At 47.9% G+C, this 15,177-nt stretch overlaps 1 protein-coding gene across 2 annotated transcripts in view; it reads right to left on the reverse strand.

The window, feature by feature from the left end:
* Positions 1-768: 768 nt before the first annotated feature.
* The window catches only part of SGPL1 (sphingosine-1-phosphate lyase 1), a 55,982-nt gene continuing 41,573 nt past the window's right edge, over positions 769-15,177 (reverse strand). For both annotated transcript variants that reach the window (XM_027129977.1, XM_027129978.1), the window contains exons 8-15: positions 12,893-12,981; positions 10,847-10,952; positions 9,462-9,560; positions 8,676-8,825; positions 7,308-7,546; positions 5,820-5,966; positions 4,776-4,896; positions 769-4,268 (exon numbers count right to left, since the gene is read on the reverse strand). In XM_027129977.1, coding sequence (XP_026985778.1) covers positions 4,128-4,268; positions 4,776-4,896; positions 5,820-5,966; positions 7,308-7,546; positions 8,676-8,825; positions 9,462-9,560; positions 10,847-10,952; positions 12,893-12,981 — 1,092 coding nt within the window. In that variant the 3' untranslated portion in view covers positions 769-4,127. The remainder of the gene's footprint in view (positions 4,269-4,775; positions 4,897-5,819; positions 5,967-7,307; positions 7,547-8,675; positions 8,826-9,461; positions 9,561-10,846; positions 10,953-12,892; positions 12,982-15,177) is intronic.

Raw genomic sequence — 15,177 nt, forward strand, 5'->3', positions numbered from 1 at the left:
GCCAACCCGTCCTCTCCCTGGGTCTATCTGCTGAAGCCCAAGTTTCAGCACCCAGCCCCACGTGCTCCAGCAGATGCGCATCTGGGCTGCGGAGTGCAACGAGGTGGCCGGGACTGTCTGTGCTGGTCTCTCTCTGTTCTGCCTGCTGCAAGCCGGCTGGCTGCACTCTCCTCTGAGCTGCTGAAGCTCCCTGTCCCGGCTGATCTCCCAGCTGGTGAAGGGGGTTCCTGGGGTGAGGAGACCTTTCCTCTTTCACAGCTCCCTCCAAGGGGTGCAGGTCCCATCCTGATTCTTTTTTTTTTTTTTTTCTTTCATCCTACCCAGTTATATGGTGATCTTTCTTGAAGCTTTGGTTGTATGAGATCTTCTGCCAGCCTCCTGTAGGTATTCTGTGAGAATTGTTCCACATGTACTTGTATTTTTGATGTATTTATGGGAGGAGGTGAGCTCCATGTCCTTTTATATTCTGCCATCTTGATCTCTGTCCGATACCTTTTTTAGTAACAAGTTCTCAGTAAAGCTTAATGTCGAACCAACAAGGTTCAGACAGTGGTTCCCCCATCTGCTTCACTTCTGACATAAATTCTTCTAAATGTGCTTTGACCTAATGACTGGATCAGGGGACAAGCCACTAGACATGGCAGTCTGGACTGTTATGTCACCTTTCTGCCTCTGCTTACTCATGGATCAAAGACTGAAAAGTGCCAACCTGGAGGGCACTACAGTTATATGAAGCACCTTGATGTGGTACAAAGACACAAGGAACACTTTTTGGAAATAAACATGTTTATTCTAAAATTAATGCAAATAATTGAAATTATAGCGGAGGATGTTAAGGAGCTATTATGGACCAAAGAAAACACAAGAAAAAGTAAGGCAATTACAACTCCAGCTCAAGAAAAGGCTCTCAAACACATGCCTTCTGCTTACAGGCTATAGCTGGTGGCTACCAAGTTAGGCCTCTGTCATTACTTCTGTCACTCCTGGGTCTAGCTAAAAGCAGCTTGTTGCTGTCAAGACCCACAGAGAAGGCAAAGGGGCCCACAGCTGTGAGCATCAGGACACCACTTCTTGGGTGGACCACGCCTCCTCACCAAACATATCCTGGCCCCTTTTTCTCTAGGCTTTACCCCAAAGCAAGTGAGGGCTCAGGGAACCGAGTCCTTTGGCAGAAACCATATGGCAAAGGCGTATTCCTTGGCTTGATTCTGGCAGTGTGAATGGGCTGAGAGCCAGAATGAAAAGCTGGGTTACCTGAAGGACAGAACTTCAGAGCCTGAATAACCCTTCAGAAAGACTTCTCACTTCCTATTCATAATGGGACAAGAGGCCCAGTGGTTATGTGTGCAGATATCTGAGGAGTTCCATCAGCTCCCAAACCAAATGTAGGGCTTGAAATCAGTGTCCTTTGGTGAAATGGATCCACACTGCCCAGCTGGGTGGAGACCACCCCCGATGGCTCAATCCATCAGTAAGATGTAAGCAGGTGTGGATGAGGGAGGTGACTGAAAACTTACGAGAAGGCCCTGGCCCTGAGGAACTGAAGATGTGAGTTCCAGACCTTTAAACAGGTGTGGCCACCACTCCTGGTGGAGCTACCAGGAAGGTGCTTGGAACTGAGCAGAACTGCCGCTCGTCCGTGTCTGAACGGTTCTGGTGTCAGTGGTCACACGCAACCATTTCGACACAAAGGGGCACTTCTCACCAGCAGCCGCCACCCCAGTAGGTGTCTTCCCTGTGTGCCTAAATAGACAAACGAATATAGTCATCCACAGCGATTAAAACTGGGGACGTTTTATTAACTGCTTCTTAAGAGATTATTGCTGCAATTAGGAAGGGAGCCTTGAGATGGAAAAGGGGGAGGTTAAAGACTGAAAAGATCTAAAAGAGGCCAGTACCGTTTTCCAGGTATAAAACTGGTCATGTTAAAAGTGACATGGCAGTATATTCATGCGACTACTTAATTCTAACCCAGAAAAGACAGTACAGTTTTTGCAGAGGCCGATGTGACACCTGCTAGCAACAAGACGTCATCAAGACATTCCACCCACCACTGCCAGACTGTTACTCGTGCACAGGTGTACAGAATAGAAAGCCCACAAGTGGTGGGTCAGACTAATGCTCGTGACCATAACCTAAAGTGGCAACAAGCAATGTCACAGCACAGAGGAAGGTCCTGGGAGACACCGGAAGCAACAGCATACTCTGCAGGACACGTGCTTCTCCATTTTAGCAGCTGACAAACCACAGTGGTGCCTGCCGGGTGGTCCTGGGCCCCTGGACTCCCTCTATCCAACCTGCACACACTGGAGATCCAGGGACGGTTCATGCACAGTCTCTCTCTCAGGAGGTGCCCAGCAGTTCAGCCACCAGGGGGAACGTGACTCTCACGTCCGAAGGATCTGAGCCTCTAAGAGAAACATAATCCAACCATCCTTGGAACCCACAGAAAACAGGATGAAAGACACCACACCAGCCTTGCAACGACATGGCCAGCTGGTCACAGTTAGTGTGGAGGAAGTACAGAGCTAAAGAACACTTCAGACAACCGTGCCAAGGAGCTGGCGGGAAGTCCAGGCATCATGGCTCTCCCGGCCGGCGTTCCCAGCGAAGAAGGCTAGAGGAGTCCAGCCTGAAGAGGCTGAATATTCAGGAGTCCCTGAGAGGGGTAGGGGACAAAGGAAAGTTCCTCCTGACTTACCCCTACCCAGGTGAAAGCCTCAAGGACCGATCCAGTTGCCCTCGGCCCGGGTCAGGAGTAGCCCGGCCCCGCTGAGGAAGAAGGCACATGGGGTGTCAGCATGAGAGCAGGACTGCGGCTCAGCCTAGATCAGGGCCCCGCGCGGGAGGCGGAGCGTGGGGAGCGGGCGCAGGGTTGGGTCCTGTCCCTGCGCCACCCTGAGCAACTAGTCTGACGAAGGAATCCCAGGCCCTGGGCCACAACTGACACTTGCCATCATGTCTTCCTATTCCAGAAGGTTTACCTCATCCTAGCCAGGGCCGAGGAGCTTGCAGTACCTGAGGCTTAACTGCCGTCGTACCTTTGGGAGCTGAATAAAGGGGGAAGAGGCAGGAAGAACACAGAATGGAGAGAGATTTTCCCTGCCTTGGGGGCTCTCTCACGCCCACCTTGGGTAAGTCGAGGCAATTTGTGAAGGTGCTTTGAGCTGTCCTTCAGGCAAGCAAACATGCTTGACGGCTTAGAGCGGCAGGGAGGGGAGGACTGCTGCCCACTCTGGTGACACATTTGAATTTGGGTGCCCATCCCACCCCGATCCTCAGGCAAGTATAGAAAAGGGCCCAGCAGAGAGTTCAGGTGTGCCCCAACGCTGCCAGTTCAGGGAGGCAGCCCCAGAAGGCCCTAGATTCTCTGAAACCGAATTCTTTTCCTCGTCCATGGAAACAGGAACAAACCAGTGGGAGCATAATTTCCAACAACAGTCTTCAAAGATGACGACAACCAAGTATCAAGTGGGAACTGCAGGCACCGCCGAGGACCAGCGACTGCTCCAGACCCTGCCGTGGTGGACTGAGCAGATCTGCTGGACCGCGCCGGCCCCGCATAGCAAGAACGATGGCTGGTCAACCTGTGTCCTCAGGAGACAACACAAGCTGCAACAGAAGGGACCCTGAGACAGCTAACCACTCACAGAGGAGGACTGGAAAAGCCTCCTGCTTAGAGCAGACCTCACCCCCACTGAAGGAAACATCGGTTATGGAACACTTCCCGTCTGACTAGCTCACCTGCCTGAGGTAACAAAGCAAGCCTTTTCCTATCTCGTAAACTGTAGCCCACCTTCCCTAAGGAGTCAGGATAGGTCAGAGCTGCCACACTGTAATTAAGTGAAGCTGAAAGCAAGAGAGGTTAGAGAAGGAAATGGTTAAAACAATTCCCAGGGTAACATTTAGAACAAGGGCAAAATAATGACGTCACGGAATCCTTTAGAGTCTTCACGTTAAAAACCACAAACGGATGGGAACAAGAATCCTGAGGGTCAGTCTGTCTCATGGTCTGCTGCGTTGTGCTCTACGGAGCAAAGACCAGATGTTGAAACCACGTGGCCCGTCCCACACCCCGAGAACCTTCTGAAGGCCAGATGTACCTCGGGGCCACGGAGGATCCCAGCTCAGCGGGGTTTTGGAGAACCATTCATCTGGCTGCCCTGAGTTACAGTGTCTGTGCTGAAAAGGCTGTCCAAGAAGACGGAGGACAATTCTGCCACCAGGTTCCTGTCGACTGTAGCCTGGGCCATGCCGTAGATCGCACCCTACAAACCCAGTCAAAGAGTGTCATTAGAGACGAGGGGTCCGGAGCAGCCCGCGCTGCGGTCGTGCACTCCTCCTCCCACCATGCCCGCCTCCCCAGCCCAGGCACGATGCGAGCAGAAAGGCATAGGATGTTTTTCACAGGCATTTGCCAGCCTGCCGTTCTGCCTAAAGAACTGTCCTACGGGATTTGGTGTAGAAAATTCCGGAGGAAACAGGCTTATTGCCTTTCCTGTGTCAAAATTTTCTTTTTAAATGGACACTACCACCACCTGCCTTTGTACAGCACTTTCAAATTTACAAGGTGCTTACTATATCTAGCATACCTCGATTGAGACTAAAACAAACCCTGGGAATGGGTGAGCAGAGATCATCAGTTCTGACTAATAAGGAAAGAGGTTTGTGGATAAGGGACAGAGGCAGGAACAGACTGGAGATCATCTGATTCTTTCAAGCCCACCAACACCACCTGAACTTCCACAGGAAGAAAAAACCCCAAGTGTCCCTACCATTCCTGTGGTCTTTGCTTTCGGATTCTTCATGATTTGAGTGACGGATTCCCGGATGTCCTTTAGGAACTGTGTCGCTACTTGCTTACGGGTGTGTACCAGTGTGATGCAGAAATGAATGCTATGGGAGAAGAAAGACAAAGTGAGATGAATCCTGGAATAAGACGGGGGGGAAGTTCTGAAATCAGGCAGCCCCCAGTACAGGAATTTATTGATTGCTTCTTCATGTTGCTCGTGACAAGTGTAGTCAAAGTGCTCCCAGCTGTGGGCATCAGGGCTCTCAAATACACGGGCTGTCGAGAGGGCTTCATGCCCTCAGCGTGACCAAGAACCACCCTGACAAGATGAATACAGCTGGCTGTCCTGTCCTCCCCCTCCACTGCTGTTCCTTCAACCATGTGACAACCCACAGGACGCTTTTATCTTAGGTGGTGAACCCTCATGGGCTAGGGCCATATGGCTGGGGTCTCGAAGGTCTTCAGGGCAGAGAAGAAACTGCCCCTGGAGGGAGACTGGGGTACAGCGGGATTGTGAAGAGGAAAACACGCAATCCAGATGGGACTGGCAGTGGCACGACACATGACAGGATCGGGGGTGTGGAGGACACTAGGAGACCTACTCTGTTGAAGCAGAGTGTTTGTTTAAAGGCATCCTGGAAGATGAGGTTAGAAATGCCTATGGAAGGCGACAGCAGCAGGCCTGAATGACTACAGGCCCTGGATTAGAGGCCCTCCGTTACTCAGGTCATGAGAGCACCTGCGGACAGGACAGAACAGAGCCCAGAAAGAGAGCAAGTGTGTGTGGGGCGGTGGGAGACGATCTCATGACCGACCACTCATCTCAAGGTTGCCACCTAATTTGCCAGACGTTAAAGCTAACAGTCTTGTTCTTGATATCGAATAACTCCAAATGGCAAGAGACATCCTGAGATACTACAGTTGCCACTAAAGTGCTGGGCTCTAGCAGTCACTCTCTATACTCCAGGTCATCTTGCTGCCCACGTCCTTCAGCAGTCATGGAGCAAAGGAAAGTCTTCAAGCTCACCTGGGTGGGAACTGCAACTGGTTCAAGCTCCAGCCCTTGGCGTTCATCAGGTTGAATAGTCGGTAGATGTCAAAATCATGGGAGCCCAGAGCAATGACTGACAATTGAGGATTCCCAAAAACAAAGATGCCTTTGATATTTTCCAGCCTTAAAAGGAACAGAAAGGAAATTCAGGCACGTACATTCTTCTGGTCCTCTCATGTCTCCATTATAACAAATCTAACCTTTGGGGGCTTAAGTTTTCTCATAAGGTGGCTAGACTGAGATCACTGGTTCCTAAATATTAAAAATATTTTAAGGCTCAAACCCCACTAGATCCAATGAATCAAGACTGTTGGCTCTTAACCTGTCTGCCCAACCCCCGAATTATGATATGCCCCCCAGGGGTATCTGAGGGATAAACAATGTACTTTTTTTGTAAATCCTGGAAAAATAATCCATCTCTCTTTAAAAAAGTCATCCATGTAGGGCTTCCCTGGTGGTTCAGTGGTTGAGAATCCGCCTGCCAATGCAGGGGACACGGGTTCGAGCCCTGGTCCGGGAAGATCCCACATGCTGTGGAGCAGCTAAGCCCACGTGCCACAACTACTGAGCCTGCACTCTAGAGCCCACAAGCCACAACTCCTGAAGCCTGCACACCTAGAGCCCGTGCTCCACAACAAGACAAGCCACGGCAATGAGAAGCCCATGCACCACAACCAAGAGTAGCCCCCGCTCACTGCAACTAAAGAAAGCCCGCGCGCAGCAACAAAATAAAAAAATAAAAAGTCATCCATGTAATCCCTAGAGCAAGAAATGGCACAGCACTGCTCAGCAGACGGGTGTGTCAGGACCACATGCAGGCCTGTTTCAAGTGAGCTGTGCCTACTGGCTGCTTCCATTCACCCTCAAGAGCGTGAAGAGGCCTCCCCAATCCTGGTGACACACGGAGAGCCAGGCAGGTGACACACGAAGAGGTGTGTGAGACAAAGCACACGAGCTGGTTCTAGCCTTAACCCCGGATGTCACCACCCCTTCCGCCCTCCCCCTCTCCAGTTCTTCTCTTACTCCAGCGATCCTCCAAGTGTGACTCAGACCAGCAGCATTAGTGTCCACTGGGAACTTAGACATGCCAATCTTCAGACTCCGTTCCAGACCTACTGCGTCAGAATTCTAGGAGTGGGCCCCGGCAATCTGCGTCTTAACAAGCCCTCCACGTGACTGATGCGGATTCAACCTCACGTTCTGAGAAGCACTGTCTTAACCATTAAGATGTACACCAGCACCTGGTAAGAGCTGCCAGTTGTTAGGGAGACAACACGGCCCACGGATGAAGCCCGGGTGTGGCCTCCAAGTCCCAGCACGCAAGGGAGCTTATCTCCCCAGGCCACCACCACACTCCGGGCCTGCAGACAGGCTGCAGCCACGGCACTGGGCCTAGCAGCTGCCTTGAGCCTACAGCAGACAAAGCAAGCAACACGGCGGAGCCCCCCAACCTTCCAGACATACTCTGACTTGAGGAAGCGAGTGGTTTTGATGATCTGCTTGGTAGCTTCAACGTAGCCGCTCTCACCGAAGTACATCAGGGCGGCCCAACAGGCTGCACTGATGCCACCAGGCCGTGAGCCCGCAATGGTTGGGGAAGCGTAGATGCCGCCCTGCCAATCTGTGTCAACGAAGAACTGATAGTGCCTGTACTTCTTGTCAGAGTATAACACCACTGAAGAGCCCTTGGGAGCGTAGCCGTACTGAGGGGGAGAAGCAGACAGGTGAGTGTACAGTTCCATGCGGCAGACCTGCCCCAGAACTCCCTTCATGCAGATTCCCCCTGTCTGTCAGTTTCCCTCTGTTCCCACTCACATTAAGATTTCCAACTTATTTATTAAAAAGTATAAGAAACTTCGGGGGGGGGGGTTCATGGGGTTTAAATTCTCTATTTTAGGAATGAGGAATCTGAGGCCCCAGGAAAAGCAACGTCTCGTCTAGTTAATCGGTTTGCTTCCTATCTCTCATGCAGCATAGAGTTTTCCTTATTTAAGACAGTACCCCAGGAAGGTATGTCAGGATGGAAGCAAAGATAAATTTCCACTGGAAGCCAGGACAGGATGGAACTGAGGTCACCTCTAGCAACTAAAATCACGATCTGACTCCCTTTCCATCCTTTTTGGCTTAGTATCATGCTTCCTTCGTAAGAACACCATGGTGCTCAAAAGCTAGAAGCTACTTAATCCAGCTGTAAAATGAACTATGTACTTCACGAGTGTGCCCTCCTAATTAACTCACTGAAGCTAACACGTGACTGATGTTACCCCCTGAGCCACACGGATAGACAGTAAGAAAGAGGGCACTTTGCCTCAGTCCATCAGGGGTTGCAGGCATGGACATTTCAAACATTACAAGCCAAACATTCCTGAGCACATAAGTTCATCCCTTTTTCAAAAGGGCTCTTCCAGTGATAAACTCCGGTCACGCAGGTACAGGAGCCCCAGGAGCATGGGGGCTGCAGCATCAGCGTACCTCCTCTTAGGAACTCTGGTTATCAACCTCACCTCCTCCCCCCACCCACAAGGATCTCAAGACTTCAGGGAACCTTTGTGTAAGGGCCACTACACTAGCATGTCGCAGTTACACACAGTCACTGGATACAGAAACTCTCTTAGCTGTGACATAAAGATAAGAGGTTCCTTTTCACTACTGCTGGTCACCTCTAGCATTGTACCTTGTCATATGAATCAGCTGCCTTGGTGTGAGCAAAGAGCCAGATTTAATTTTATATTAATGGGGGAAACTAATGCTTTAACCGATTTATTTTACTGGTAGTAGTCAAAATAATCAACTGTCTACTTTGATTAACATGTGGTCTCTTCCCTCACTCACCTTATGAGTATCAGCTGAAATGCTGGTCACACCTTTCACCCGGAAATCAAATGGGTGCTCCAGTGGGTATCCGGCTTTCTCCATAAAGACGATGAGGAAGCCCCCCAGACAAGCGTCCACGTGGAGAGGTATTTTGTATTTGACAGCCAGCTAGTTCCATAAACCAAAGACCATAGACAATATCAGTTATAGCTCTACAACGAAAACTTTGCAAGACACGGGTGGAATGGTGGGATACAGGCCCAAGGCATCATGTACTGTCTTCCGCGTATTAAAAACCTGGCTATTTTTGACATTTTTAATAAAGCTTGTCTTTCAAATGTAGTTAGCCTTCAAAATAATTCATCTGAATGTGGTTTCTATTTTATATTTAAATACGTGGGGCCTCAAACTCACCTGCAAAATCCAGCAAGAAATGAGACGCACTCTGCTTTAGGCTGGGGGCGGGGAAGGAGGGGGGGTGCTCGGGGGCAGCACGGTGAGCTCTGACAGGCATGCCCTAAATGCAGATTATTTCCTGATCTGAATCAAAACGTCAGGACTGCTTCAGAATGTCCAGTTTAAACAAAGGCTTCCTCCCCGTGTTATCCCTCCCCCATAGCAGAAGCGAGTCACTTTCAGAGGCTTCGGCAGAGCTGTGCAGCTTATCACAGGGCGGATGAGAGCTGTTCATCACCACTGGGCTAGAATCTAAACTCGAAATCGTTCTTTCTGCCAAGTACTGCACCATTAGATGCTACTTTAAAATCTCCGTCTGCCTGCCTAGTCGTCCATTCTCACACATACCTTGGCCACCTCAGGGACAGGATCTATCACACCGTGAGGAAACTGGGGGGCAGAACACACGAGCATGGCAGTGTTCCTGGAGATGGCTCTTCGCATGGCCTGGGGGTTGAAAGTTGAAAGGAAAGTGAGAAGCCACATCACAATTCCTCCTCTCTTCTGCCGCCAGGAGCAATCTAGGCTACCAGCCTCGAGTTCCAGTTCCACTAGCACCCCTGCTTCACCTCTCCAACCTGGAAGAACACCACCGCCCTGCTGTGCTGGCCGGATATAAACATTTGGGGGGAACAGTCTGAGAGCACAGTACAAAAACAGCAGAATCACTGTGAGAGTAAAAAAGAATATTCGGCTAAGAGGCAAAAGAGCCAAATGTGAGTCCTCGCCCCGCCTATTAGCAGTGAAGCCTTGAGGAAACTACGTAACCAGCCAGTGTGTTTCCTCGGCTGCAATAACACTAAGAGCTTCTACGACCTCCCCAGGTTGTCATGAGGCTCAAATGCGATTCTGATAACACTGAAAACTACAGAGTTCTTCTGTGTAAATGCAAGGCATAAAAGTAATTACTAAAAATAAGCCAGACACAGAAGGACAAATACTGCATGATCTCACTTATATGAGGAATCTAAAACAAACTCATAGACGCAAAGAGCAGAACTGTGGTTGCCAGGAGCTGGAGGATGAGGGCAACAGGGAGATGTTGGTCAAGGAGTACCAAGTTCCAGTTCCGCAAGATGAGTAAGTTCTGGAGCTCTAATGTAGAGCCACGTGACTATGCTGAACAGTACTGCACTGTACAGCTGACATCTGCTGAGATCTGCAGGGTGGTCTTAAGTATTCTAACCATGAAAAAAGACAATGGTAACTACGTGAGGTGATGGCGACGTTAAATAGCTTGACTGTGGTGATTATTTCACTATGTATACATGTATCAAAACACCAAGTTGTATACCTTATACACAATTTTTACTTATCAATTAATTAATACCTCAATTAAGGTGGGGGGAATAATGCTACTGCTAATAAATTGTACAGTTTACTTCTGAAAAAAATTACTATTATAATGGCAATGGTACTAATTCAGGCCAATCGAAAATGACAGTGAGAGTCTTAGGGCAAGTTAGTCCTGGCTCATTTTACAGACAGAAGAGAAAGTGATGGTGCTGAAGCAAAACCCAGGTCCTTAAAGTCTCAAGTTAGTCTCATCTTCCTATTCGAGTTCATGAAGAGACTGGAGCTGCAGTGACTCACCACCGCCAGTGGCAGTTTTTGCAACTCTGGCTACTACAATCAAAGGCATTTTGAGCCTATCTGTGTGTGACACTGGAAAAAGCACTTCCTGCTTCTTGCAGCCCAAGACAGACAACAGCCCTTCCTTCAGAGGAACTCACCTGAACATCCACCTCCATCACTTTGTTCAGTGGAACCCGTTTAATCTTCATCCCAAAATAGTTGGCTGCTTTGTCAAATGCAGCATGGGCACTCTGGGGGGCTACACTAAAGGACAGGGAAGAAGAAAACAGTGAAATTCAAATCAAAACAGGGTTCAAGAGATAACATGGTTAGCAGCTAATCTAAATCACCAGGAAGAAACTTCTGATTATCTTTAGTCCAGTTTTCAAAACTGTTTATATTGTTTTATTTTTCTTTTTAAGCACAGACAAAAAGAGGTCACCTGATTTTCTAGAGAAACCTTCTCCCTCCTTCTTCCTGCTACCAAACCATTTTGGTAGCAGGAAGAACTTGGAAATAATGCCACATGGAGGGACCCCAAGCATCAATCAGGCTGACGGGGAATCTGGATCAGATTAATATGCGGTCGAATCCTCAGGTGGCTGCCTGCCCAGAGACGGGTACCTCAGTAAGGGGCAAGCTTCCTGACACAACACATGTTCAAGCACGAAACATAAGACTTCTCAGCAGGGATACTAAAGCAGCAGTCAGGCGTCAGATCAGTGCTCTTCTCCATCTCTGGAAGACCATGATCCTATGAAAAACTACAATCCCCATTTTTCCTACATATTTGGGAGCAGCATTTCAAACAGTATTGAAAAAGGAAACCAAGTCATTTGCTTTCAGACTTCCCTCAATCACTTCTCTCTTACAATTAATCTGTTCCCTTTAAGGCAGAAAAATCGCTATCACTGAACAAGTACCAAGCATCAAAGATTCATGCATGGAGAGAGATGGCAGCCTGACCTACTCTCTTAGGCTAGGTATGAATCACAGCATGAGATCATGTACAACAAAACCCTTAGTCACTGACACTTGTGGAAAAAAATTAACCCAAAAGATGTGGTATAAACACACTGTACAAGGAGGGAAACTAGAGAAAAAAAATGCAACCAAATATCAAAATTATGTCCATGGGGTGGCAATATGGGTACATCTCAAGAAGATTTTTAAAAATTTTCCTCCCAGAACACAGCTGTCAGGCTGAAATTTTCTTAGGGAGCACCCCGAGGCAGCCTATTATATTTAAGTAACTTTTACTGAACTAAGTAGAGAGCTTTCCTTAGGCACGAGATAAACTTATAGCATCACAGAATTCAAAGATGTAGTCCTATAACTCTGTCAACTTTTAGAAAAAGGATCTCTTGCAGTATACACCATGTATAAATCTGGGTGGTTGGGGAAGGGAATGACCTTCAATATTAACTAGCAGATCCACTTAGGATTTTGCTGAATGTGAAGGATAATGGTCAAGGGCACAGGATGGGAGAGAAGAGGACTGGAATTACCAGAGGAAGACAAGAATCAGAAAACAGATTATCAGGCTGTTTCACACAGCAGTATTCCACACAGACAAACCTAACAGGGGAAAAAACCCAGCCACACATACAGTCAAACCCTCCGTATCCGTGAGTTCAGCCACCCAAGGAAGGAAAATATTCAGGGGGAAAAGAGTTCCAAAAAGCAAAACTTGTATTTGCTGCATACCAGCAACCATTTATATAGCATTTACACATTAAGTATTCTAAGTAATCTAGAGATGATTTAAAACCATATGGAGGGGCTTCCCTGGTGGCGCAGTGGTTAAGAATCCGCCTGCCAATGCAGGGGACACAGGTTTGAGCCCTGGTCCAGGAAGATCCCACATGCCGCAGAGCAACTAAGCCTGTGCGCCACAACTACTGAGCCTGCGCGCTAGAGCCCGTGCTCCGCAACAAGAGAAGCCACCACAATGAGAAGCCCGTGCACCGCAATGAAGAGTAGACCCCGGCTCACCGCAGCTAGAGAAAGCCTGCGTGCAGCAACAAAGACCCAATGCAGCCAAAAATAAATAAAAAAAAAACACAAACCACTATATGGAGGATATGCATAGGCCATATGCAAATACTATACCACTCTATATAAGGGACCTGAGTATCGAGGATTTGGTATCCATGGGGGTCCTAGAACCAATCCTCCATGGATACCAAGGGAAATGTACATACATTTCTGGAGTTTTGATCCCATTCTCGAAGGCCAGTTCCCGATAAGCTTTACAGGCCATCAGAATACTTTCTGTCCCCCCGGAGGTCACCTGTAATAAAAAAGAGAGGCCATCTGTGGAAGGGAGTTGGGATAGCTATCAGCATGCACTTCCTGCCTTGGACTTGAGGGTATCTGATGCAGAAACAGGTGAGCTCTGCATGCTGCAGAGCAAATGCTTCTGTCCACCAGAAGGAAAATTTGACTTTATTGGCTAAGCCCAGTCTTGGTTCAGGAGAAGAATAAAAACTACTAAATGATGAGAAGCTCCACACTGTGCGAACAAATGTACATCTGCCCAGATCCCATCTGCACACAATCTGCCTACATTTCTGTTGTTCGTCCAGTTGCAGATAGCATAGGGCATTTTACTCCATCCAAAAGCATCAGGATTGCTGACTTTGATTTAAATTTTAATGCCCATTGAAGAGTGTGAAACTGTGAAGTTACAGCTCTAGTCAGCTATGCAATACATTAGAAGACCAAAAAGAGACACTCAGATATTCCAAAGTAAACTTGTGGTTTTGACAAGTTTGAAACACAGAAAAAAGCAGAAGCCTCTACTTAGAAGTTTGTTAACTTATCTGAAATTTTAAAAAAACATCCTAATGTTTTTAGAGTGAAGAAAAATGTTCTCCTGAAGCTACTAGGCCTAGCACCTCTGATACAGGTGAATTTCTTTACCAGAGTTGATACAAAAATACTCAGAGGTCATTTCATTCATCTTGTCTTCCTCACTGGACTACAAAACTCATGAAGGTGGGGACTGTTCTGTTCATGACAATATTCCTGACACCTAGCTAGTAGCTGACACCTACCAGACCCTCCGTTAACATTTCTTAATGCCTGATTTGACTCTCAGTAAACCATGACCAATACAGGTATGTCATACCCATCTGGCTATCCTTTGATAACATCTAAGAATGAAATAATTTCAAAACAAACAGAGAAAAAAAAAAAAGCCATAGCACTGAGCTAGGTGGATATTTCCTTAGATTTATCATCTCCAAAGATTCATATAATCTTAGAAAGCTTTTCCATTTTACAGGTAAGAAAACTGAGCCCCCAAACTGAGAGACTAAGTGATTCATCCAGTGTCATCCATCTTTTGATAAAAAGTAAAACTTTCTATATTTTCATATTTAGTGTAACTTAACATGAGATGAAATGAGAGCAGGCGATGACTGAAATTTCCTAAAGTAATATCCACATATAAGACAAAAATACCACAGGATACAAAATCCCAGTGGAGGGACTTCCCTGGTGGCAGTGGTTAAGAGCCCACCTGCCAGTGCAGGGGACATGGGTTCGAGCCCTGCTCCGGGAAGATCCCACGTGCTGCAGAGCAGCTAAGCCTGTGCACCACAACTACTGAGCCTGCACTCTAGAGCCCGTGAGCCACGACTACTGAAGCCTGTGCTCTAGAGCCCGTGAGCGACGACTACTGAAGCCTGCGCTCTAGAGCCCGTGAGCCACAACTACTGAGCCTGCGCTCTAAAGCCCGTGAGCCACAACTACTGAAGCCCACGCGTCTAGAGCCCGTGCTCCGCAACGAGAAGCCACCGCAACGAGAAGCCCGCGCGCTGCAACAAAGAGTAGCCCCCGCTTGCCACAGCTAGAGAAAGCCTGCGCACAGCAACAAAGACCCAACGAAGACAAAAATAAAAATAAAAAATCCCAGTAGTCAGGAATTATATGGAAGATTAGCTGAGCAGAGTCAGTCATTTTGTAACTGAGGAAGCCTTCAGGAAACGTGACCGTCATCCACACAGTAAGTCACTGCACTCAGGCACAGGACACTTGTTTGTAGGCCTCTGCATTTCTCTGCTTACAGTTGAGGTCAGCGCTGCAAATCGCGGCATGTCCTGTGGTCCAGCATAAAACCTCAGAACATCATATGAGGAGCCAAGCCAGTTGTGAAGGAAGTCGAGAAAGGATCAAGTCCTCGGCGCACTCATCTCTCACTAAGGTCCAGTAATGACCTAAGCAGAAATATTTCCAAACCCCTAGTCACTCACTCACTTCACATGTCCTATTTTCAGTCCAATAACTAATCCAATCAACATCATTATCTGTTAGGCAAACACCAGTGTACTTTGGACTGTAAAAGCAGGAACACCTAAATTTTACTTCCAATTTTTATTTCTGATCCCTAAATTCTGTGTTCAAATATGCTGCTACTCTCCCATTTCCCTCTACCCCTGGCACCACCCCTCCAAAAATGGAAATCTAATTCTGAAGTAAGAAG

Source organism: Aethalodelphis obliquidens, unplaced genomic scaffold (assembly GCF_003676395.1).
Source record: "Aethalodelphis obliquidens isolate GAN/ISIS:26980383/991018 unplaced genomic scaffold, ASM367639v1 scaffold37, whole genome shotgun sequence".
NCBI classification, from domain to species: Eukaryota; Metazoa; Chordata; class Mammalia; order Artiodactyla; family Delphinidae; genus Aethalodelphis; species Aethalodelphis obliquidens.